General features: G+C 34.5%; 1 protein-coding gene across 1 annotated transcript in view; it reads right to left on the reverse strand.

Moving 5' to 3' along the window:
* LOC148950803 (alkaline phosphatase, tissue-nonspecific isozyme-like) overlaps nucleotides 1–25533 on the reverse strand; it is a 169231-nt gene extending 143698 nt beyond the window's left edge. The window contains exons 1-2 of the mRNA XM_089090015.1: nucleotides 25421–25533; nucleotides 14702–14922 (exon numbers count right to left, since the gene is read on the reverse strand). Coding sequence (XP_088946141.1) covers nucleotides 14702–14922; nucleotides 25421–25481 — 282 coding nt within the window. The 5' untranslated portion in view covers nucleotides 25482–25533. The remainder of the gene's footprint in view (nucleotides 1–14701; nucleotides 14923–25420) is intronic.
* Between the last annotated feature and the right edge of the window lie 1736 nt (nucleotides 25534–27269).

A 27269-nucleotide genomic window follows, 5' to 3' on the forward strand; every position in this document is an offset into this window, starting at 1 on the left:
ATTTTACCTGTAGCCAGCCGGGCCGACCCGAGACATCTGCTTTCAAACTTTGCAGTGGCTGCGGCATATGACTGCCCTCGTCGCTCTCGGGTTGGAAGCGTTCCCTAAGTGCTTTTTTAATATTCAAGTGCCTATTTTTTGTAAATATATTTTTTAATTCTCAAGTGCTAGTTATATTTTATTTTTTTAATCTAGTGCATTTATTGTAATTAAAGAAAACCTAGATTTTTTTTGTCTTTTTGAACAAAGGGAATTAGTATTTCTTCAATAGGTTGAAGTTAAGTTTGGTTAGTTATATTTTGACATAGGGAAGAGTAATATTCATCAATTTAAAACTCCTTTCATATCACTTTATTGTGGGTCATCAATGTCTGGCAAAACGACACTTCTTATGAGAATAATTCAAAATATATATAACATATTATTAGAAAATTCGAAACTATTGTTATACTATTGCTATAGGATATGGCACGAGATCTATGATAAAATAAAGATTATTGCACTTGATATAAAATTCATATAGAGACTTGAAGTGTTTATATTATTGAACCGAACTCGTAGTTGTTTATTGATGATTTAGCTTAATCAATTGAAGAATAGTCTCAGGAGATGTTACAATTATTCAAGGTGCAATCTCATGGTGAACAATTTCCATAACCGTTGTTCTCCCCAATCTCTTTCATCAGAGCAAATCTATTAGAACACTTGCTTTGAACGGTGCCTACTACATCATCTACAGGGTTGTTCATGATTCCAGCTCCCTCATAACTTTAAACAGAAAAATATATCCCGATGAACAGAAATTTCTACTCTTGGAATACAATCAGGCTATATATAACCCCCTTACGTACATTCTATAGGATCTCAATCAAAATACACCCGAAGATTTACGTGTAGTCACTAATATTTCTGACAATGATATTACCGTATATGTACCAGTGAACAGTAAAAAAAATCATTAGTTGACATCATGAAACTGAAGAAACTACATGAAAGCATCCATTTTTCCCTCTTAGGTAATTCAAAAACACGTTACTATTTTTAAGTAACGTGAACCGTCACTACCGTGGATAGGTAAAAGGACCTATCCCTGTTTGGAACTCTTAGTGATTTCAAAAATATGACTTTGGAAGGCTATAGTCAAACATGGTATTGACAAAGAATTCATTAGTCTCCTATGATATCTTTGCAGGACAAACAATCCTGCTATGATTGCTATGTTGCTACTCTTAGACCATGATAATTTTGTAATGGAATGGACTATTATAAGGGTCATTCGTCAATTTTGGGTCAAGATCTTGGCAATTGGTTTGCTGAGTTATTTTGTTCTGAACTACCCCCGGCTAAACAATATATTGCTCCAGTTGCCGTGGATTTTTTGTCCCCTAAACTACACAATTGGGGTTCTGGGAAGGCTGTTAAAGAAATTGTTTCACAAAATTTCAGATCCAGTGAGCGATTCTTCGGCGAGTGATTGAAATCACGAAAAAGCGGATCACCATAAGTCTCTACTTAGTTCAAAAGCGAAAGACATCACTCTTGTCAAAGAACAAAAAGAAAGGAAGAGGGAAAAAATTGTTAGATCGAAAAAGGATTTATTTTCCTAAAAACGGCATATTTACCACACAAAGAGTCTTATCCGTCAGTCCCCTCATCATTGAATCTTTTTAATGCAGAAAATGTTGATATGAGTTTAAAACATCGTTACTATGAACAATTTGATCCGCAACAACCACTCTCTGAAAAAGTAGTTTTATTCGGACGCTGACACTACAAATATAGTTAGAGAGGCGATAACTATTGATTTATCCTTGGTTGGGAAAATAAATCATGAAATATTTAATATACCTTAATGGATGCCTCTCAGAGTTAAGATGATGTAAAGTTACAAATTTTCCAGGCCAATTGTATTTTGCGAAAGGTACTTGGTACTGCACCTGATGCGACAGTCTCTCTCACTTCGGCAATACTTCATTTACGAAATCAACAGGTTATGAGTTCTTTTGCTTTGGCAGTTGGAAAATTAAGAGCTAGTGGAAATAATATCAAACTGCTCGTTCCAACCACAATCGCAAAACAATGGCATATTGCCACGGGTTCACGTACCTACACCAACTTTTTATTTACCAATGGTGAAATGCGTTCAAAACTCTCTTTGGCTTTTGTTAAAAGTGTTAGTGCACTTGGATCACGGACAAATTCCCCACGAAAATTTGAAATGTTTGGAGTTTCATCTCTTGTACGTAAAGTAATTGGAATTCAACTCTACAAATTTTCCTTTGATAAATCCTACCGAATGCTATATGAATTGACAATGCAATCGCAAGATCGAGATTCGCAACTATTTGGAAATGATATAACAGATACGATGTTTAAGAAACTCATGGGATCATTCTATTGGACTTGTATAGTACTCAAGATATAAATATTGTCTAAATAGGCACTGTACGTTTAGACTGTACATTTACCAATCCATTGACGGAGAGTATAGCTTTAATCTCGCTGTATCAATTTGAACCCTATTGGGAAATTACCCCAATGACAGTGTTCTATTAGACTTGGAACCATAACCACAAATCAATGTATGTAACTTGGATCCATAGATATCCAAATACAAAACCTATTGTATACCCTCAGATTTTTTTTATCATATTCATAATGCTAGCGATAGCGTTATCTTTGTTAATAGTAGTTCGTCAACTGTAAAGACGGGTCATTGGCTATATATTTTTCAAAGAGCGATAAATATTGAATTTTTTATCCTTTTGTTCTACCGTATGCATTCTACACATCCCACATCAAAAACTTTCTTGAGCAAAGTGGAAAATATATTATTTAAAATTCGAAGCAAGTACAAGATTTATCGACCAGTACCTGTGGTTTTCCTGCTCCAATACATTTTTATTTAGCGATTTCGTGGCTATACATACAGTGAATTTCTCACTATTTATGTAGACAGTCCTTGATTTATTGACCTTATAGTTTACCATTTCCTCCCCGTATAATATTGATTTCAGTACCCTAAGAATAGAGTGTTTTAAAAATGTTCGTGAATATTTTTATCAGTAAAACATATATATTTACAGTAAAAGTCTTCATTTTTTAGATTTCTTCTTCCATGTATAGATAACCATCGACAACGATAAGTGGCAGCAGCTCATCAGGATTCAACTTATACTTATCTTGCCAAGCAAAGTGAGGGTCACATTTTCTTCAATTCAATGTAACTCTATTTTTAATATATCTCTTTGTAAAGTCAATAATATTATTCTGATTCATAATATAAAATTCACGTGTTTCAATTCGCTTATGTGAAGCAATGTCACACACGATATTCTCATATGAAGAACCGCTTTCTGTAACAGCAAAATAAAAATCAGAAGGCTTATAATCATATCAGCCAGTATCTACACGGCGATGTCGTAAAACCAAATTCTCTTATGATTCCAACAATTGAAGTGTAGACCAGGTTTTCCTCCCAAAATAATTTAAAACTACGACGATACCAGTCTCTTACAAATAAACAGAAATCAAGTTTAGGATTCTTTCTAATCATACCAGGGTGAATCTTTTCACATTGATCACATTTATCATAGTGACACTTGAAGCATAAGAAACATCTAGTGTGAGAGTCATAAACATCTTCAAGACAGGAATTACAGTCTTTAATTTAAGCAGCATAGCTCCTATGAAATTTACGTCACAGTATTACCAGCTGCACAATGTATAAAACCATAGTGGACATGTGTAGCCTTTTTCCACTGTTGACTGTCTCACTTTCAAAAAGAAACTAACTTACGATCAACAAAATGAATGTTCCTTTTACTTCAAGAAGGAGGAGTAGTCGACTGACGTCACAAATTTATTTTGTCAGGATTTTTCGACTTACTTGTTGTTTGGATAGGGTCTGAAAAGAATTTCTAGGTAGCGTTCAAAAGCAAATCCACAATAACATTTTGTTTTGTTTCAATTAGTATGTCAATAAATTGAGTAAATGGAGCTGGTCTGCGAGATGAAAGTCTCACACAATATTCCAAAGATGGAGAATCATTTTCCAGTAATACGTCAAGTATTCTTCGAGAGAACATTTTTCTTTGAACTGATAACCTTTGAAAATAATAATTTAAAATCCAACATTTTTCCAATGTCAAAAGATTCCGTATGATTTTTTGTATCTCAAATCCAACCATTTTTAACCCTGAAACTCTCACTGTTGATTAAAGACTAAACTAACAAAGCAAAAGAATGAGAATTCTTTGTACCTTCTTGTCGCCAGTATAATCTATACTCTTTTTTTATATATTGATTTATATCATTGTCTTCCATATTTTTCACTAATGCATATAATCCATCTTGTAGTCTCTGTATATGTATTATATTTACTTTTGCTGCAAAATATAACTGTTCTTTGAACTAGAATTTGCTCAATGATATCCCATGTCACGCAAACATGACGTCCCTTTTAAGGGTTAGCCGAAAAACCCTTGTAATTTCTATTGCAACATTAGGTGATCTAGGTTGCATTTCACCAGCGCTAGCACCTTCAACTTCCAATAGAGTAAAAGCATCCATTACAAGAACAATAAGCATGTCCACTTTGTATAAAAACATAATGGACATGTTTGTTAGAACATTTTTTCCACTGTTGACTGTCTCACTTCCAAAAAGAAACTAACTTGCGATCGAAAAAATGAATGTTCATTTTACTTCTAGAAGGAGGAGTTGTCGACTGACGTCGCAAACTTATTCTGTTAGGATTTTTCAACTTACTTGGTGTTTGGATAGGGTCTTAAAAAATTTTCTAGGTAGCGTTCAAAAGCAAATGCACAATGGCATTTTGTTTTGTTTCAATTAGTATGTCAATAAATTGAGTAAATGGAGCTGGTCTGCGAGATAAAATTCTCACATAATATTCCAAAGATGGAGAATTATTTTTCAGCAATACTTCAAGTATTCTTTGAGAGAATATCTTTCTTTGAACTGATAACTTTTGAAAATAATAACTTAAAATCAAACATTTTTCCAAAGTCAAAAGATTCCGTACGACTTTTTGTTTCTCAAATCCAACTATTTTTAACCCTGACACTCTCACTGTTGATTAAAGACTAAACTAACAAAGCCAAAGAATGAGAATTCTTTTTACCTTCTCGTCGCCAGTATAATCTATACTTTTTTTATATATTGATTCAAATCATTGTCTTCTATATATTTCACTAATGCATACAATCCATCTTGTAGTCTCTGCATATGTATTATATTTGTTTTTGTTGCAAAGTATAACTGTTCTTCCAACTAGAATTTGCTCAATGATATCCCATTTCACGCAAAAATGACGTCCCATTTAAGGGTTAGCCGACAACCCCTTTCAATTTCTACTGCAACATTGGGTGCTCTAGGTTTCATTTCACCAGTGCTAGCGCCTTCAACTTCCAATAGAGTAAAAGCATCCATTACAAGAACAATAAGCGATATCCACGATGTTTACACTCTGAACTCTGTTCCAACACTGAGGTAATTTTGACCGGAAATTCTATCAAAGCAATGGCCATTGACCTTCAAACCCTATTTCCGCTGGATTTTAAAAGTCCCCGAAGCCAAAACAAGTCAGGCAAAGTTAAGTCTTCAATATAACTAAATATTGGACTATGATACATTTTTGCAACCAGGGGTTCCCCACTTCACTGGCACCTTACCCTAAGGGTTTTTCCTACATCTTTATGTTTTAAACAATTAAAACAATTAACTTTTACGTAACGAGTAACTAAATCTCGAAGGAAACATTTGTATAAATAATTAAATACGTAACGAGCAAAGAAAAAAACTTCTTAGAGTATTACGTAACAGCCAGGTGTACATAACCAATAGCAACATCTCAAGGGGTTAGCAACTTGAGGTATACCCCCTATGTGTCTGCTAGAATTTGTTATGGCCAACTACTCATGAGCAAGCTTTTCATTCAGCTGATACAACAGCTTCGGGAAAGTCCTATTCTTGTATGGAATATCATATAAGTGCATTAAATTGCTTAGTCCTATGTACGAGAATAAAATTGCTGTGGTTAACGTAGGAACTGAAGTTATTAGCGGGTTTGAATTAAGTTAAGATTTTTCCAGGATCGCGGTCTTTTGCCATTTATATGGATTATTTTCATGTACTTTGTCCTAAGGAACAAACACAAGACAGCAGAAAAACACAGAATCAGAGAGGATAATAAAATTCTCCTAGACTTAGACTATACTGATGATTTAAGCATCCTAAACGTAGAACATTAGAAAAATGTTAGAATTTTTAGAAGTTTTACGAGTTCAGGGTCCAACAATAAATATAAAATTAGTTCTTAGAAGACGAAGTCATTAAGACTAGGAATAAATTAAGGTGAAGAGGCGATGTTAGGAAACAAGAATATCGATCATGGGTGATAGCTTTATTTACCCATTTAGTATTATTAGTAAAAGCGCTGGGTGCAATGAAGATTATAAAGTAAAACAATCAAGGGCCAGGGTGTTTTTTCAAAGTTGAAAAAAAGTTTGGAAGAATAGGAAGATAAGTCTGCAAACCAAGACTAGAATATTAAAAGCTACAGTGATGACGGCAGCCAAGTGTGGTTCTGAAGCGTGGACGCTCCGGAAAACATAGGAGGATTTGCTAGAAGTTTTCCAGGGAAATTTCCGTGTTTTAGACACCAGACTGACTGACCATACCTCAGACAGTAACCTCCACGAAAATTTCTTTCAATCCAGCTTTTTAGGGCTATAATGAGATAAAGGATGAGACGGCTAGGACCTGTTCTGCGGATGAAGGATGATAGATTGTTTAAAATTGCCCTTGTTGGAAATCCACATATGGCCAAACGAAAAGCAGCTCGAACCCAAAATAAGGTCAGTGGATGTCATACGAAAATATTTATGAGAAATAAAAACTTCTTGGGAGGGTGCAAGGAGAGAGGCTTTGAATAGGTTTGAATGGAGAAAGAGTGTAAGTAGCTATGTTTGCTTCGGTTGGCTTGGTGATGCAGTGAAATGTTAGTAGTAGCATTAGTAGCAGTAGTAGTAGTAATAGCAGTGGTAATAGTAGTAGCAGCAGTAATAGTAGTAGTAGTAGCAGTAGTTGCAGTAGTAGAAGTAGTAGTAATAGTTGTAGTAGTAGTAGCAGTAGTAGTAGTAGTAGTAGTAGAAGTAATGATAGTACTCGTAGTAGCAGTAGTAGTAGTAGTAATAGTAGTAGTAGTAGTAATGGTAATCGTAGTAGTGGTAGTAGTAGTAGTAATAGTAGTAGTAGTAGTAGCAGCAGTATTGTCTGTTTACTAAATAATTACAATTATTTTTACAATTTTCATCATTTCATTTTATAATAATCAATACATTTATTGTCTATAATAATAAATACATATACATTATGATGCGATATAGTATATTACTTAATGTATTAGTATATTAGTACATTAGTATTAAAGTACATTACCTATATATTACTTAATATTCATCTTGTTTTATTTTATTTATTATTCATTTATTAATTTATATTATATATCTATTTATTCTTACTATTTTTTATCATATAACTATAGATATATATACTTTACATTTATTTTGTCTCTTTAGTAGGTATACAATTAATACAGGTTTAGTTATATATTGTTTATCTGTTACCTGTATTACTTATATATTAATTAAATATAAGCATAACTATTGTAGCAAGATTTTAGTTAGTTTTTCTGTGTGTTAGTTGGATTTTGTAAAATAGGAATATCTGAAAAGTTCCTTTCTAACTTAAATTGATTAAAGATAAAAATGTTATAGATTGTGATTTTACTTTTATGGAGTGAAGCCTCCTGTAAAACTATAACCCCTAAATTTTCCTAACTAGGGAAAATTGGCATACAAATTTTATGCTGGCGTGGGAGTTGGCTCAGCTGCAGCACAACCATCGAAAGTGTACAATTATTGTGGGCTATGTTCCCACGAACATGAGTCCTGCAGAGGTAAAGGACCAGTCCTACGTAAAGCTCTCTGTAACCCTGTCTAGAGTCTGTTCTGTGGGAGCGCTTAACGCAACGGTCAATTACAGGGAGGGTTGCTGGAGAAATATTATCAGCCGAGTGACTCCGTACCCACTGAATGACAACAGAGAGAGATTCCTTTAGCTTTGCAGCATTGGTAATCTAGTCTTATCAAATACACTATTACAGAGAGGATAAATTCATAAGCTAACATGGTATAGCAACGACGGCATGACAAAGAAAATTATAGGTTATGTTATGATTTCTGGGCACTTGTGCTCTTCAGTAACCTAATTCCAGACGTATAGGTCTGCCGAGCTTGTACACATAGACCATAGGATGGTGGCCACCACGCTGATACTACACTTGAGAGCCCAGAGACAAGGCTAGCGACCTCCCAAATTTGATCTGAGTAGCCTGGCAGCAACTGAGATGCAGCAGAAGTACGCTCTTGATATTCCAAGCTGGTTAGGCTGCCCCAAAACATGGATAACTTCGTAGTTGTTTGGAATTCCTTGTTGTCTGCTGGTAGCACCATTGGCCGTGCCAAGCACAAGATAGAACCCTGGACATCCCAGGACACCCTATCCATGATCGAGCTGCGTCGGAACGCCAGTCTAGCAAGGAAAATTATTTTGAGTACAGAAGTCTTAACGGCGTGCACAGTATTCTACTGCAAAGAGACAGAAAGACCATTGTTGACAGGAAAACGAGCAATCTCGAAAATGCTTTTAGGATGGGAGACACCTGCTTACAATGAATGAATGAATGAATGAAGGAATATTTAATCCCCATCATAGAGTTAAACAACAAAACGCGATGGAGTATTATGAAAATAAAAGAAAGAAAATTAAGAAAAAGAACGAACTATGAACACATAACATAAACATCAAAACAAAGCCAAGATAGTCATTTTCCAGGGGTGAGAAGATGGCCGGTTTGATAAACATTCGAACTGAGAGTTCCCTGCAAGGAGGGGCTCCGTAACACCGAAACGTCGAACCACGTAACCGTTTCTAAACCATCTAGGGATTTGTAGATGGTATTTCACAAATTTTAAGTGAGATTTGCACAGAGATTGCATATCAACATTGGTCAAAACGTCCCAAAAAAGCTTTGGATACAGTACATGCGGAAGGGCGATACTATTGTACAACATTTCCAGTAGCTTACGTTTAAAGCTAACTTGCGAATGCACAATACTAACAGGTGCTGCACGTATTTTTCTCTCAGTATGCATAATAAGGAGATTTCTCGTATTCTTAAGGGAAGATCCAATCGGCAAGCAAAGGTAACCTAGCTCTAATTTAGGGACAATATCTGAAAAACCTAGTCGCACACTTTCTGGAACTAAAGAATCAGGGCAATTAAAAATAGCACTTGCGACTTAGCCGCACTAACAGATAGACCTGTCTTATCATAGCGAGTTGCAAGCTTATCAAAATTACATTGTAAACTGGTAATTGAGTAGCACAGGCTCAAAAAGTCGTCGGCATAACAGATTGCAAATGTATCAACACCTTCAGATACGCAGCTAGTAGGAAGATCAACCTGGGCTGGGAAAGCGGCATTATTATAAATGGTCGGGGAGGTTATTGCTCCTTGTTTTATACCACCGTAAACTGGGAGGTCTTCTTGAATATAAACAACTCCTCGACTTGACGGAAGGTACGCCTTCCACCGCGAATCTTTTTCTATTTGCGCAGGTCAGCATGTTGGATAATGATACAGGTCAGCCACTTTTCTGGAGCATCCCCTTTTCTAAGCTTTTAAACGTTGAGACAGTTGCACATCCTGACCCGGACCTGATTCAAGCAGTCATGGTCACACCCGAACTGACTTCCCACCTCCTATTGCAACCGTTTGACAAATTTGAGATCTGAAATGCTGTAAAGCATCTATTAAATAATCGAGCCCCTGGCGTCCGTGGTATTTCTGCAGAAATTCTCAAGTACGGAGTTGCAGGAATAACAATTTGGCTCTAGTTCATATTCCTAATTGTAAGGACGATGGATTGCATACCGGAAGATTTGCACGCTGGCATCATTTTGCCACTCTGGAAAAAAACTTTTTGCCACAAGAATTTGGACAGATCCTCTGTCTTCCTGCTTAGAATTAGAAGACTTGGCAAGCTGGGCTTATGCTCGTCAAGTCGACAGCAAAGCAAGTATTCACTGTGCCCTAGTTGATAGAAAAGACGCGAAATTTTCACCAAAAGTGCAAAAGAACATTACATCTGTCGACTTCAAAGTAGCCTTTAATTCTATAGATAAATATTCGCTCTGGCTGATACTATGCACCACAGGTCTACCTCATAAATATAGCTCACTTTTAGAAAATTTGCGTGATGGTATGGAAATCTGCGTCCAAGTCAATAGAAAACTCAACCCCACATTCTCAGTGAAGACAGGCGTCTGAAGAGGTTGCGCTGCCGCTCCCGAGCTATTCAATTGCGTCATTAGACTGCATCATGACTTACACGGAAAATCACCTTCAATTTCGTCTCCAGTTTGTAGATGGTGGACTCAATGATGCTGACTATGCTGATAGTAAATATTTACTTGCAGAAACCATCGAAAAAGTTACCGAAGCTCTCCATGTCCTTTCAAAAGAAGCCTTGAAAGTTGGTCTCCGGATAAACTGGGAATAAAACAAAGTTATGTCCATCAAGCCCCCATGTCACTATGTAATGTAAAGGAAGTCAACATCGAGAGCAATTCAACAGATGTGTTTGAAGACTTCACTTACTTGGAATTTTCAGTGTCAAGGGATTGTTCGATCTCAAAAGAGCTTAAATCCCGAATAGCCAAAAAGTCATCAGTTATTGGGAGGCTGAATAGCCTTAGGTAAAATCCAAATATTAGCCGCCATACTAAAATAGCATCTCACGAAACATTTAAAAGTGTCATTGAATCAGCGGTTGGTCTGGAGCAATCTGGTATAATTTAGATCCACCGAGGAAATTTTAAGCTTCATGTCCTAGTTAAATGCTCAAATTAAGCTGAACACATTGCAGGTTCACTTAAGAACATTGACGCGAGTAAGTCAGTCAAGGTGAAAGCGAAATATATGTGGGTATTGTTAAACGTGTTCCCGAGGAATTTGAAGCCTCGCTTATAGATTTAAAAGAGTAGTCAGAAATTCGAACGCCGCGGGATTATTCTAGCTCTTAAGGTGTATCTCTCTTCGGAAGCGGAATAACAATGTGATCTAACAAATCCCCCTAGACTGGGATACGAATGCCCCAAATCGAAATATATTGTATTTTTCCGTATAGATGCTTTCAATTCCAAAAAGCTGATGATCACCTGGCAAAGGATTGTCCGAATGCTGATCCTTACTCTCATTATGGGGACGACGGACATGAAAGTCAAAAGGCTTCCCCCTGTCAAAAGAAAATTAGATGTACTAAGTGTTAATCAGATAAGCATCATTAATACTCCACCTATGGCCCTGAAAGTAGAAATTAGAGTAAACAAAGACCAATAGCTTGTAATGGCAAATGAAACTGGGGTCTCAATTTGTTGGTCATACTTAAATGGTAAAGTTAAAAAGAAGCTTCCGCTGCTAGAAGCAATGTTAAAGAAATCGGATGTTTCGTGTCTACAAGAACATTTTTATCCTAGGACAAGTTTTATTATAGTCTTATCAATATGTTGAATAGGTTGTTATACAGCTCCCCTGCTACCGGACGAAAAGTGCTCGGCCATCCTTCTGGAGGTGTAGCACTTATCTACAAACACCGAGCCACAATTATTAAGCGTTCGAATTACTTTACTGGTACTAAGATGAGCGAACTCGTCATGATTAATGTTTATTTGCCACCAGATTATGGAGTGTTCTGAAGGAAGATTTCATACTGCAGTTCGACTTTTCTATAAGTTTGTCAAGGAGTCCGCTCGGAAGAAGACTTGCTGCCTAATAATCAGAGCATTTAACTATAATTTGGCGGATGGAAAGTGTTCTTGCACGCAACTCATCAAAATTATGTCACCAGAATGCTTTACCCTGCTACAAAAATACAAACTGTATTCGTACATTTCTACTAGTAATTTTTAAAGTGACCACTTCCTCATTTCCGTAGCTATTCTTATCGGGGGTCCCAATTTTTCAGGTGATCATAAATGAGGAAACGAAAAAATGTGGGGAAAAAACAGATCCTTTGCTTTTTCAGCTAGTTAGGGGAAAGATCCGTGATACGCTAAGAATACCATTACACCTCCTTCAGGTAAATTCAAATTCTATTGAGCCAAAGATCCATCTTCGGTTAAACATCTAATGTGCAGAGATTATTCAAACTATGAAATGTGCTGAGTCCGTGGCAGTGGCTGTTGAAAAAATTAAAGTAAAAACCTAAAAATTAGGTTGGTCTTCAAACCCTCTGCTTCAAAAAGCGTGCTCTGACTCGAAGGTTTGGCTGAGAACCTGGAACAAATTTGGCAGGCCGAGATTCGGCCCTGTGAATTCGGTCCACACATTTTGCGAGTGTATATTCAACCGTGAGCTAAGCCTACACATGGCAGAGGTAAAAATTAATAGTGTCAACAAAATAGCTGAAAATCCCAGTCTGATATGGATTTTATGTCTTAGTCCTTTTAGTTTTCCAATATCAGAAGTTATTCATGTATTTTGGTGAGCTAGTCACTTTTGTGAGCAAATACAGCACCCTGGTAGTAATACTCCAGTTGAATTTGATAAAGAGAACGAAATTACTTTACAGACAAGGCCTAAAACGGGACCAGTCACTACGGCCCGATTCTCTCCAGCCCTTTGTTCAAAAGTATGGGAAAATATCATGGGATGGAAACAAAATCGAACAGGAGTGGAGGAAGCCTATTGGAATCCCTAATGAAAATAGGGATTTTATTACCAATTGGCGTTTGGTTTTTCGAAGAAAAACTTCCAGAACCGAGCTGTATGCAAATTCAAAATTGGTAGTAATATTTATGCTTTTTTTTGCCTTCTCCAACGTTGACGTCGAAAGGTTTTTTAGAGCAGTAAAAATCATTAAGAGGGACAGACGGAACAAGCTTAAACGGAAAAGTTACGTTGAATTCTGAAAACAAAATATGGTATAAAGCAGGCCCAAGAAAGTGCTTTATGCATTCGTAGAGACGAGCAGCTACTCATCCTCATGAAAAGAGTCAAGGCTTCGGCTACCATCGGAAAAAAGTACGAAGGCGTTGAAGTTGATTCTGAAAAAAATTGATTTTTCTTGATTTTTTTATTATCCATATAACCGTATTCTGAGGTAACTAATGGATTTTTCACATTGGTATGATGAGTAGTGTAGCCTTATAACACAAATGACCTAAAATAACCATTTAAAATAAATATTTGCTTATTTTGACCACCATATCCACTGACCTTCTGACGCAACCAATTAAGCACCCTGAATGGTCATGCGTAACAAAACATATAGTCGAAATCTAATTCCCTTTCTTATTGTATCTCGCCTTACTGCTCCTTACTAAACGAATGTGAATAATGCCTAAGTATTTTTTATGTTTTACCTTGTCTGCATTACTCAAAGTGCATTTTAAGGAACTTTCTATCCTTGAATTTCATATTTTTAGTCACTTTTTGACAGATCCGTCGTCATATAACTTTTCCTCTTTTTTTCAAACATTTTTATTTGTCCAATAGGAAAATAAGTCCAAGCAGAAATAATGCTTAATGAAGCTACCGGTTGTAAATCATTCATACCAATCCATTGTAGCAATTCAAATGAAAACGAGGGTGTTGCGAAAATAATAATAGACAGGAGTTAATCTATAGCATTTTCATTGGGGGGGGGGGGGCAAGAGGGGTCAAGATCCAGATATTCAAGTAGCATTGCCTATATAATAGACTTTTCTCCACATTATTGGAGGGGCAAATGCCCCCCTTGCCCCTCCCAAACGACGCCCCTGGTAATAGAGAACGAAAAAATAATGTCAAAGGAACACAAATAAATGAAATATATTCAAATGGCCTGAATCTGAAATCTGGCACCAAATTCTATACATAAAAACCAAACTTAACTAGTTGATAAATACAAAGCATTGTTTTAAACTTCAAAAGAATATGTTTTGGTACAAGTAAATGGTCTTGAGTTGCAAAATAAGTCATCTTGAACAAATGCTATTAAAAGTCACCATAATGAGGCTTTACTAGTAACTTGGAAAGAAGTCAGAAAATGGGGGAACCCTTGGGGATTTGGTATTGAAAATAGGGATTTCTAGAGATTTGCTACCAGCCTCTTATGGATTTCAAAAAATTTGAAGTGGAAAAACTGGCACCATGGAACCAGAACCAAACTACTAGGGCTTGCTGCAACACCATAAAAGAGGATATACTGCTTTTAAAAGTGAGATTTGACTTAATGTCAATGATAAACATCCAAAACTAATTCCACTTCCTTCTTTCTGACGAGCTTTTTTCTCCTCTTGTCAAAGAGGCAAGACAAACAAGGAAACACACGGCTTTTTCTTATCATCCAAAGAAAAAACACCTATTAAGGAATACTTTCAAAATGTTATTTTGGTCCTCTGCATCTTGAAAGGACCGTTTTCCCGACAGGGTTCCTTAAAGTAAAGGAGCAAAAGATGAAAATTAAAGTTTTAAATAACTGCGTGAAGGTTTGGTTGAATGATTAGACGTAATCATTGAAGTATATTATATAAAACCCTGCATTCAGAGTATCTCAATTAAAATGTTTACCTTAAGTAACGCCAAATCAGGGAATCTTTCAAAAGTAAGCTGGGCATCTTCACCCTGTAGACCTATCTTTTGTCCTTTTAGTATCCTTGCTGCTGTTACTCCTGTCATACCTAGGCCATCAGCCACAAAAATTACTGCATTTTTTGCCTTTGAAAATCTAGGTAGTTGAGTAAGTCTTTGCAAAATTGTACCTTGAGCATCTTTGTACCAAAATTCTTGATCTAAAAAAGAACAATTTTTTGAAAGGTTCACATACTGTACATTTCAAACGCCAGATCCAAATTTGTTCTTATTGTTGTACAACAAACAAGTTTAATTAATAATAGTTTTGACTCCGAAAACTAAGTTTCTATAGATGTTCGAAACACATCTTAATGAAATAAGCGTCATCAACTTACAGTTTCCACTGAAACCTTTTTTCTGGTGCAATCAAAGAAACAAATAAAGAAATAATATTAATATAGTCGTTAAAACACATCGTTATATCCACAAATATAACATAAAAAAAATGTCTATTTTTTATACCTGTTTGGGTCGCAGGATTCTAATTTTAACTTCTGGCCTGAATATATGCAGGTCTAAGAGCGAGTCTGTGGGTCAAGATTACAACCTGAATCCCTTTTACCAGGTATCCTGAGCCTAGATATCTCACCACTCCAGACCATGGCCTTAAGGCCAAAAATTTTGAACCCTCTCCCCCATGGTTTCTCCCCTATGAAATTGTTAGACATAGGTAGATCCATGATTGACTAGGGATTTTGTGAGAGAATAGTCCTAAACAATTTAAAAACTAAAAATTTGTTTCTTTGTTCAAATCTGAGGAAATTAAAATTTATTGAGAACATTTAGTCTATTAAATAAGATTTCAAATTTTTAGAATGCATCCAACCCTACTAATGCTATTCATATCGCAAAAACTTCCACCGCAGATTTTATCACTAGGGCCCTTCCAACTATAACGGTTTCAGCCACGAAATTTTTTACTAAAAATGTTTCCAACCCAAACACTCCCATTACGACTACTTCAGCCACGACTAATCGCACCATTAGTATTCTGACCAGGACAGATCTTTCGACAGCTTTTTCATTTATTACTGTTTTTACCAAGGTTACTCCTACAACCCCTAACTCCATTAAGAATCATTCTAGAACACCTACTCTTACCTAAACGATCAGAGCTAGTCCTACATCAACTGTTCCTATCAAACGCTCCTACCACAATTATTCCTACCGCAACTACCCCTACCCAAATTGCTCACAACACGTACACTATCACTATTTGATCTGCTATTAATTAACAGAACCTAGAACTAGTGCGGTGTTGCCCTAGCCTTGTTACTTCCAAAATGCTATTGCACCGTTTACGCCCAATTCCAAACAATATATATTTTGCACTGATTTTATTGATAAGTGTTTCATTTATAACTAAAAAAAACACACACCACGTTTCACTAGCTTTCGAGATAAAAAAATTACTTTCATGTACAGGTGTTTCTAAAAATAACTTTGGCTTCCATGTAGTTCATAACATGAAACTTACTTTTATTGAAAAAGCCCCTTTTTAAGTTCGTTCTTTCAAATTTATAGATAATAAAGCTATGAACAAAAGAGTCAATTTAAACGATCAATTTAGTTGTAAAGTAAAATATAAATAAAAAACTAGTCTTTTTGAAGGTTTGAGGGGGGGGAAGATCCAATATTCTCAAAGCAAGACTTCTGGCTTTCAGAAAGCCCACTATCTTCCTACTACTAATCATACAGTGTCCAGTCCCACCATGGCTACTGAAACGGTGCGTGATTTAATAGGATATAATTGGATGTTTTGGCAAATACTGCAAGTATTTATTGTAATTTCTGCTCATTTTAAGTATGTCTTCGTAGTTATTTGTTATTTCTGTTACTCTGTGCTTCATCTCTTTATCATAGTAATTTATATTTGGAGGACATTTTATAAGTCGATTGCACTCATTTTAAGTTCTAAATGTGTTTTAATTTTTTTGAAAAAGATTTCTTTGTATTTTAGTCTTGACAAAAATCAATTAAAATTTCTTATTAGCCTAAATTTTTTATATATGTCTTAAAAGTCTTTCTATTAGACACTAAAAATTCCACTGCAACCAAATGGATAATCTTTGGAACAATCTTACTTTTTAACACTGTTTTTTATCTCTATCTGTCAATAATACCGTATTTCTAGCCAAGCTTAATAAATTTTTGTTGGGTTTGTTTAGATTAAATAAAAAAAAACAAGTTTTTTTAACTGAAAGTAAGGAACGACGTTAAAAATTAAAACGAACAGAAATTATTCCTATTATGAAATTGGCTGTGCCCACCTCTTATCCGCGCACTTTCCGCTAAAGTTTTTTATTTTTTAAAAAAATAGAGTTGTGATAAAGTCAGACTTTAGCGTAAAGAGTGAGGCGTTGAGGAGGGGACAGCCCCTATCATATACGGAATAATTCCTGTTCGTTTTCAGTTTTTACGTCGCTCCTTACTTTCAGTTAAAAAAAAAAAACTTGTTTTTTTTATTTTATTTTTTAACGTTTTTGAATTAATACAGGTTTTGATTTTGGTTCACCGTACAAGAATAATTAAAACAAAATTTGAATATAAATTTTACTTTTTTTGGCTAAATGGCTTTCTCGAAACTTGTTTAATTTTATTTACGAACGTTTTTATTAGAAATAAATATACGTAACTTACGAATTAACTTACGTAACGAACTTCTATATTCATATATTTTTAATACGTATATTAGAGGGTTTGCCTCCTAGTCAATACCTTGCTCTTTAAGCTAAAGTTCGAATTTTGTTCCGATTCTTTAAACTGACCCCTTAATCACAAATGCCGTTAATTAGAATAAATAGCTCTTATGAAAGTACTAAAAAATTTTTGGCTTAAAGAGCGAAGTATTTACTAGGGGGTGAACCCAAACATATACGTAATGTTTTCCGTCGTTTTAAGTTTTGATGTTGCTCCTTACTTTCAGTTGAAAAACTTGTTTTTTTAAATATAATTTCTGATTTTTTTTTTAAATAATGCTGGGAAATCCGGCACCCCCTTCATAGCAATTTCCCTTCCCCCATGAAAACTTCCTTCATGGAAAGATCCTTGCACATAACCCTCGCCCCCCACTACCAGAAAAAATCCCCCCTGAAAACGTCTGTATGTTTCCCAATAACCAATACTATATGTTGACATTGGGTAAAGTTCATAATTTTCAGCCATCCCCCCGGGGACTTCGGGGGATTGAGTCATTCTAATAGACATAATTATCATATTTTTGACCATGTTGAACAAAATGGCTATGTCAAAATTTTCATCGGGTGACTTTGGGAAAAAAAGGAGCGAGGGAGGGGGCCTAGTTGCCCTCCATTTTTTGGTCACTTAAAAAGGGCACTAGAACTTTTAATTTCTGTTCAATTGAGCCCTCCCACGAAATTCTAGGACTACTGGGTCGATACGATCACCCCGGGAAAAAAAAACAAATAAACACGCATACGTGATCTTTCTTCTGGCAAAAAATGCAAAATTCCACATTTTTGTAGATAGGAGCTTGAAACCTCTGCACTAGGGTTCTCTGATACTCTGAATATGATGGTGTGATTTTCATTAAGGTTCTATAACTATAGGAGGTCTTTCCCCGTTTTTTCGAAAATCAGCCAAATTTTCTCAGGCGCTTAAGTTTGATGGGTAGGACTAAACTTGAGGGAACTTATATATTTGAAATCAGTATTAAAATCTAATTCTTTTGATGTATCTACTGGTATCAACATTTCATTTTCTAGAGTTTCGGTTACCACGAACTGTTCGATAGCAATGTTTAAAATCATGTTTTTTTTGTTTGTTTTTTAATAGAGTAAGATCCGTAATAATCATTTCTTTCTTATGGATACTATATACAACCTTATATGTTTTAACAAATAAAATGATGAAGTGCAATGAGAGATTAGTCAATTATATCTAAAATTCGTAAAAAAACAAGTGGTTATATATATTCGAAGGGGGGAGACAGGAGGGAAGATAATATTCGAAGGGGGAGACAGAGTGAAACATTTTTTTTATCTTTACTATAGCTTTTTTGCTATATAGCCATTTCCTGTAACCTTTTTTGTGCATATGATAACTACATTGTCCTTAAGGTTATTGCTTACCATTTGGTATTATGAGACCTGTTTTTGTAAGACCTTTGTTCGATTGTAAATATCCTTTTTTCTATGGACTATATAAGCTTTTAAGGACTATGTAAGCTGTTTCAGCTTCAGTTGTCCTCTAGTAGTAAATTTTCCCTTTTGAATTTTCGAAATCCTTTTGTTTTGTGTGACAGATTACTGCAAATCATTTAGGCACTATACTTGTACTTTAGTTAATCTAATATTCTTATAAAATACGAATTGGTTCCTAAAACCCTTAATGGACTCTAAATAATCTTATTTTCTTATACTCTTAATTATGGACTCTTAGTAATCTTATGGAAATGGGAGAGTTCTGGATTCTCTTTTATACAGTAGTTACGACCAACAATAAAAAACATAACATTTCAACATTATATTGCAAAGCTATACGGCCGGACAATGCTGTAGGGGTGGCAAAGAGAAAGAATAAAGAAAGACAACATTAAACTTCGAGAAATACAAGAATGAAAAATATTAGGAACTTTTCATGGTCGTTTACGCTTCAAGTCCCCTTTTCCTCTCTCGCAGAGTTGGGATCAATTCCTAACTCTGATAGGCACATCTAGGATATTAGCTGTTACTTCTGACTAGGTTTGGTTTTGTATCAAACAACTGTGTTGGTAGAGAGCCTGATGACTGCAAAAAAAACTACAAAAACTTCAAAAAATGCAATTTCAACAGTTTACGAAATTTTAGTGAAAAAGTACACAATTTTAATTCATTCAGAAAATTGTCCTAAACTAAAGGCCTAACTTGTCTAACAGTAAATTCTGATTTAGTAGTTATAAACAACGGTCATTGATAGAAGAAACAAAATATCAAATAAAAAAATAGAAAACACAATTAAAACTTAAAAGCTTGAGCAGGTTTAGCTTTTTTGAATATAAATGATCCAGATACCACCATTTGGTTGAGATTATCTGAATTTTCCGCTTGAGCTACTGCAGCCTCTAAGGCTCAAAACTTCATCGATATATCTCAAAAGGGTAGGGGCGGGTACTATCACAAAACTTGATAAATAGTTTATCTAATATCAGTTTGTCTCTCGTCACCACAGTTTATATAATTAGGCAGTAAGTTGGCCGCAGATGATTTCTGGCTCTTCCTACTCGGTGCGAACAAAAAGCTCCTCCAACTTATTTCTGCACATATGGATTATTGTGTATACGTCAATCGATGAGAAATGGTTACAAAGTACATTAATTGTAGTTGCAACAGCAGAAAAAAACTTTTTGACCTGGCCAAGTGGTTTGCAAGTTTTCCATCTCACAGGTATGACTTAATTTATATACATATTACGACTTAATCTATTATTTATATACAGTGGACTCAACTGATTGGCCTATGCAGGATTTTATAAAAAAAGGGGGCGGAGGGTTGATGAAATTTGTGAAAATAAGGAAATTTTTTTCTTCTAAATATTTTCTAGGTAAGACTAGTTTCGTTTTCAATCAATGTTTTTGTATGAAATGGGCAGACCTTTCCTGAACTTTAAACAATAAATACCTCTGTTTGAAAATCTTTGCACATTGTGAATTTAGATAGCGATAAGGGTTCCTGATTGAGACCAATTTTAGGACTTGGGTTCTAATTATTGGTTGCGGTGGTAAAAGTTGTCACAGTACTACAGACAATAAAAATCAAACCAACATCAATAAACATATGTGAAAAGTGAAACTGACTATATTTAATTTGGCTGCAAGTCTACATTCATGCCCACCACGTAATTTCCGTTTGAGAAAAAATTGATAAAACTTTTAAAACTAAAATATCAATGCGAAGCGCCAAATATCACAATTCAGATATCATAGCTTCATGGTATTATTCAAATAGAGCTTATTTTTAACTTGATTATCGTTGTATATTCATTTTTTGTTTTTCTTTCCATTCTTAAACCGATGTTATATATGTCTTGTGCATTAATAGAGCCCACTATATATACATTCATATCAATTTATATGAAGTGTTACAGACATACCAATTATTCTCCTTTCCTTTTTTATTCTTTAATAATAGTTTCTGATCGTTTTGAGTTTGAGTTATTGTAGGATTCTATTTCTACTGATCTTAAGTTTAATATGGCCTTTACTTTTCTTAAAAAAAAAACTTTTTCGTAAAGTTTTCGTTGTATTGATATATATATATATATATATATATATATATATATATATATATATATATATATATATATATATATATATATATATATATATATATATATATATATATATATATATATATATATATATATATATATATATATATATATATATATATATATATATATATATATATATATATATATATATATATATATATATATATATATATATATATATATATATATATATATATATATATATATATATATATATATATATATATCGGCGCGTACAAACAGCTAATCTGATTTGATCTGCCATCAGCGGTCCAATTACCCTGGAACACGTATTTTGGCAGAAACTTTCTCAAAATGCCTTTGAAACCAACTTGAGACTTCGAAACCTATTTTTAATTCCTAAGAACATCTAATAATAACATTGAACTACTAATTACCGATTTTGATGTATGTATTGGAATAATTTAATTCGAATTTAGCTTTTTCAAAGTTAGTATTTCAACGTTGAAGCTAAGTTTTACATCCAAGATAAATCTGACTTGTCTACCCATGAAAAGATCTAATATCACGTATGTTTATACTGGTTTATAAATTCTCTGGAGCAATCGTACCTCGGTCTTGGTTTTTATAATGGGTGAGATAGGGAAAGATCATACTGCTATTATATATACTGTACTCGTCACAAACAACAGTACCCATGATCAGCTCTCAAATTGTGGGCTCATGGGAGCAGGTGGTAGATAACTTACTTACTTAGGTCTCGGCCATCCTCGTGGGACGTATTGCGGCCACTCCTCTTGCTAGCTCATGCGTAAGGGCTCGGTACATTGCTCTATCTGGTGCGATACGTGATAACTGGGCTATCTAGACGTTGTCAAAGTGGAAGTTCTCCATCCATCGTTTTCGTGGTCTGCCTCGTGGGCGAAGGCCATGGAGGGATCCTTCAAGGGCGATTTTCGGAAGGTGGCTCGCCTCCATTCGCTTGATGTGGCCAAACCAGCGCAGTTGTTGCTTCTTAATTTTACTGAGTATGGTTTCAGTGGACTGGAGCCTTTGACGTACTTCCACATTTGTGATTCGGTCAGTGTATTTGATTCTAGAAATGCGACGGAGGCATCTCACCTCAAAAACTAGACTTTTAAAAATCGTGATACACATTTTGTTCCTAGCAAGTTTTACGACAACAACAAGCGGTCAATTCATACAACACGTTTTCATAGGAGTCTTTCTTGTGCAGTTCATGGCGTTTCCACATGATAATAGCACCAAAAGAAAGTCATGACCTTGCAATTCCCTTATTTCCTAGGAATTCAACAATACCCTCCTCTTTGCCGCCATTAAAAGTTATTAGCATAAGAATTGACGAATGTAGAAAAGAGGTACAAACACACACAAAAAAAAGGTTTTGTCTTTGATGAAAATTACACTTCAAAATTCACTATTTCTGGAAAACGTAGAAGAAAGTTTGAATCTCTAAATAAATAAGAATTTGTGTTTTACCAAGGAGGATGTTTAAAAATACGTTTTTATTTACTTTTTTGCACTCGTAAAGAATCAGTGGTTGTCAAATACTAGGATAAAGCTCATTCGAAAGGAAAACGCAAGTTCTAGCGTCCTTATGAAGTGATAAAGGAAATTTTGCTCTAGAATAGAGCCAATTTCTAATATATTGTAAAATTGGAACCTAGGACGTTAGAAGTGCCTATGTAGGTTCAAAATTTTTCAACCTTCATCACAAGTTTTTCAGCAAAACCCTGACGTCCCATCGTTTGGGATTTTTTTTTTTTTTTATAGAACTTGCAATTTGGATGCGGGGGAAGTTGTAATCTTTTATTGCAGAAACGGCAATTATTAGAAGAAAGCGAACCAAAGTGAAGCCTGATTTTTAGTATGGTATAGAATCTAGAACAAATCCTTGTAATTTGTGAGTTTTGAGTAATGCATCATTTTTGGGCAGTTAACCCGGAAAAGTCTCCCAAAAATTTAGATCTTTAAATATTTCCCTTTAATCTTCTTAATTTTGCATACAATCGACTTATCTATCCTCTAAAAGTCATGGAATTTTAATAAAAATCACACCATCAGATTCAGCGTGTCAAAGAATCCTACTGTAGAGGTTGCTAACTCTAATCTAAAAATATATGGAATTTTGTATTTTTTGCCAGAAGAAAGATCACGAATGCGTGTTTATTTGTTGTTTTTCTTCTTCTTTTTTCCAGGGACGATTGTATCGACCCGGTGGTCCTAAAATATCGTGATAAGTCTCATTCGATTGGAAATTAAAAGCTCTAGTGCCCTTTCTAAGTGACCAAAAATATTTGATGGCAACTAGGCACCCTCCTACGCTCCCTTTTTTTCTCAAAATATTCCGATGAAAATTTTGAGATAGCCATTTTTTCAGCGTACTTGAAAGCCCTAATAACCATGCCTTTGGAGATATCATGACCCCCCAGAGCCCTTCGGAAAAGGTCTTTAAGTTGAAAGTTTACTCATAGTTTACTCATAGTATTTGTTATTTGGAAGTATGCATACATTTTTCGGTGGGGGGGGGATTTTCTGCTGGTGGGATTTTCTACGGGCATTATTTTTCATGGAACGGAAGTGTCCTGGGGGTGAATTTTTCAGGGGAAATTTTACACTAGGAGAATCGGTCAGAATTTCTATACGAAATTCTTCCTATGTCCTGCTTTCTCATTGCAGATTAAATTTTAACGCAGGGAAATATTAAGGGATAATTGTCTGCGCCACATTTTTATCAGGATTGAGCTGTCTAGGGAATAAATCTGTGGAGAGGAGAGATTTTTTCTGTGGAGTTTTAGCCAGAGATTTCCTGGCATTACTTAAAAAACGATCAGAAATTAAATAAAAAAAAATGTTAACTGAAAGTAAGGAGCAAACATCAAAACTTAAAGCGAACAGGAATTATTACGCATATGAGGAGGGTGGCTCCTCCGCAAAACATCGCTCTTTACGCTAAAGTTTGAATTCTGCCCCAATTCTTTAAGAACAATCCCCAAAACAGTGTTCGTTTAATTAAAACAAAAAGAGGCTTTTTTTAAAAGTATTATAAACTTCAGCTTAAGGAGCGAGGTTTTCGGGAGGAGTAACCTCCCTCATATACGTAATAATTTCTGTTCGCTTCAAGTTTTAATGTTGGTCCTTGCTTTCAGTTGAAAAAACTTACTTCTTATATATATATATATATATATATATATATATATATATAGAGAGAGAGTGGGGGGGGGATATATATATATATATATATATATATATATATATATATATATATATATATATATATATATATATATATATATATATATATATATATATATAGATATATATATATATATATATATATATATATATATATATATATATATATATATATATATATATATATATATATATATATATATATATATATATATATATATATATATATATATATATATATATATATATATATATATATATATATATATATATATATATATATATATATATATATATATATATATATATATATATATATATATATATATATATATATATATATATATATATATATATATATATATATATATATATATATATATATATATATATATATATATATATATATCCATGGGAATATGGGTAGTGAACAATCTTAAGGGTTTAATTTTGTAACCCCTTTTTCAAAATCTTGATGACATTAGTTTGCATCCAAAGAATATGTTAGGTCTAAATTCAACCACATAAAGGTATTACGATAAAGAGTTTAATTTTTTTTATTATCAGGGAATAGAGAAAAAAAATGCCAAAACGGGAAGGCAATCCCGATGAAAATAATTTTTTAATACAAGCCTTTTTGAATGTAAGTAAAGAGCAAAATGAAAATTAAGAGCAAACAGGAATCATCTCGTTCAAATTATTTATAGTCTATAGATTTTGAACGACCGATTTCAAATAGAAACAATTACCTACGCACTTAAATGCTTAGTTTCTAGCATTGATGCCAGGTAGGTATCACTCCACGTGATCAGACGGCCCCTAACATTAAATTTAAGTGGGCACCAAGGCTTTTTTGGCTCCTATAGAGCACATTTTTATTGGGGGGGGAGGATGCTTAACACTATGAAACCCAGAGCTAACGCTCATGATGTTGGGTCGGCTTAAAAATTTCCTATGTTACTACTTTATTTTCATTTTTGTATTTCCCCTGATATAGCTATTTTGGTTAGCTCCTGAACATCTTGTTAATCCTACAAAATTCTATATTCGTTGTAGATTAAGTTAGTTTTATTAATTTTCTTTTTCCTCTTTTTACTATGCATACTTTTTTTCTTTTTTTCGCTATGAGCCAGCTGCTCTTCGGCGGCTGAACGCTCAACATTTTTTAATACTTTTTGTTGATAAAAAAAGATATTAAATAATTAATACCTTGGTTTCCAAAACATTGACTAATCATCAAAACCCCAAGTACAATCCAAGCAAATATCATTATATCTAGTTCAACTACACTTTAAAATCACACTTTCCACTATTCATCTCTTTCATCTGACAGAAGATGGAATGAAACTAAGAACTGTCCTCGGGAATGGAAAATTGGGAACAGCGCGCGAATGAGTTGATCTAGGAGAGAATTATAATACTGAAGAAAAAAACAATAACAAAGTAATCAATTTCTATAATTTGATTACCTAGTTGTTAGCTGTTAAAAAGAAAAGAGGAGAAAAAATAGAGCAAATGGCTGAAAGTATATCCATCAGCAAGTATATCGTGACTCGGGAAATTAAGAATGAAGAATGGAATTATGTACTAAAGTTTGGCTTTATAACTTGTTTTATATTTGTAAATGAGCTTTCCTTTCTCCGCTTCCTAAGCTGTATATTATTTAAAAAAGCAGGAGTAAGAAGCAGAGCTATGACAGCAAAAGAGGACACAACAATTAACAAAACCTTCGTGAAGACAAGTGGTTCATCAATCAGTTCGTGGTAACGAACTGTAAGTAAGGAGCGACCCGGCTCAATGGTAACTGAAACTCTAAAAAACGGAATTTTGGTACCAATAGATATATCAAACGAATTACATTTTAATTCTGATTTCAAATATATAAGTTTCATCAATCTTACGCATCAAAAGTTACGCGCCTGAGAAAATTTGGGTGGTTTTCGAGAAAAAGGAGGGAAAGACCCCCTAAACGTTATAGAACCTTAATGGAATTCACACAATCATATTCAGCATATTAGAGAACTCGACTGTAGAGGTTTCAAGCTCCTATCTACAAAAATGTGGAATTTCGCATTTTTGCCAGAAGAAAGATCACGGGTGCGTGTTTGTTTTTTTTTTTTTTTTTTTCCCCAGGGGTAATTGTATTGACCCAGTGGTCCTAGAATATCGTAGTAGGGCTCATTGGAACTGAAATTAAAAGTTCTAGTGCCATTTTTAAGTGACCAAAAAAATGGAGGGCAACTAGGCCCCCTCCCACGCTCATTTTTTTCTCAAAGTCACCCAATTAAAATTTTGAGATAGCCATTTTGTTCAGCATAGTCGAAAATATAATAAATATGTCTTTTACGTTGACTTAATCCCCCACAGTTCCCAGGGAAAGGGCTGCAAGTTATGAACTTTGCCCATTGCTTACATCTTGTATTGGTTATTGGGAAGTATACAGACATTTTCAGGGAGGATTTTTGCTGGTGGGGGGGGGGGGCTGGATGAGGGGGTTACTCGGAAGAATCTTTCCTTGGAGGATGTTTCTTTGGGGTAAGGGACATTTCTATGAAGGGCGCGCCAGATTTCCAAGTATTATTTAAAAAACGATCAGAAATTAAATAAAAAAACAAGTTTTTTCAACTGAAAGTAAGAAGCAACATTAGAACTTCAAATGAACAAAAATTATTACGTGTATGAGGGGTTCTCCCCCAAGTCAATACCTCGCTCTTTGCGCTACAGTTTTTTTTTTAGTGCTTTCAAAAGAGCTATCTATTCTAATTAAACGGCCTCTGTGATTCAGGGGTTTGTGAATTAAATTTTCTTTTCAACTTTTAACGTAAAGAGCGTGGTATTGACTAAGGGGAGAACCCCATCATATACGTAATAACATATGCGTAATAAAAAAAAATAGAAAAAAAAGCGATACGGCTCAATAGTAATCGAAATTTTTGAAAACGAAACTTTGATGTCAATAAATATATTAAAAGAATGGACTTATAATGTTGATTCTAAATATATAAATTTTATTAAGCTTAGTGTTACTCATCAAAGGCTATGAGACTGATAAAATTTA

The sequence above is a fragment of the Artemia sp. Qi Xiang Cuo genome, chromosome 6, assembly GCF_049724085.1.
Source record: "Artemia sp. Qi Xiang Cuo chromosome 6, ASM4972408v1, whole genome shotgun sequence".
Taxonomy (NCBI): Eukaryota; Metazoa; Arthropoda; class Branchiopoda; order Anostraca; family Artemiidae; genus Artemia; species Artemia sp. Qi Xiang Cuo.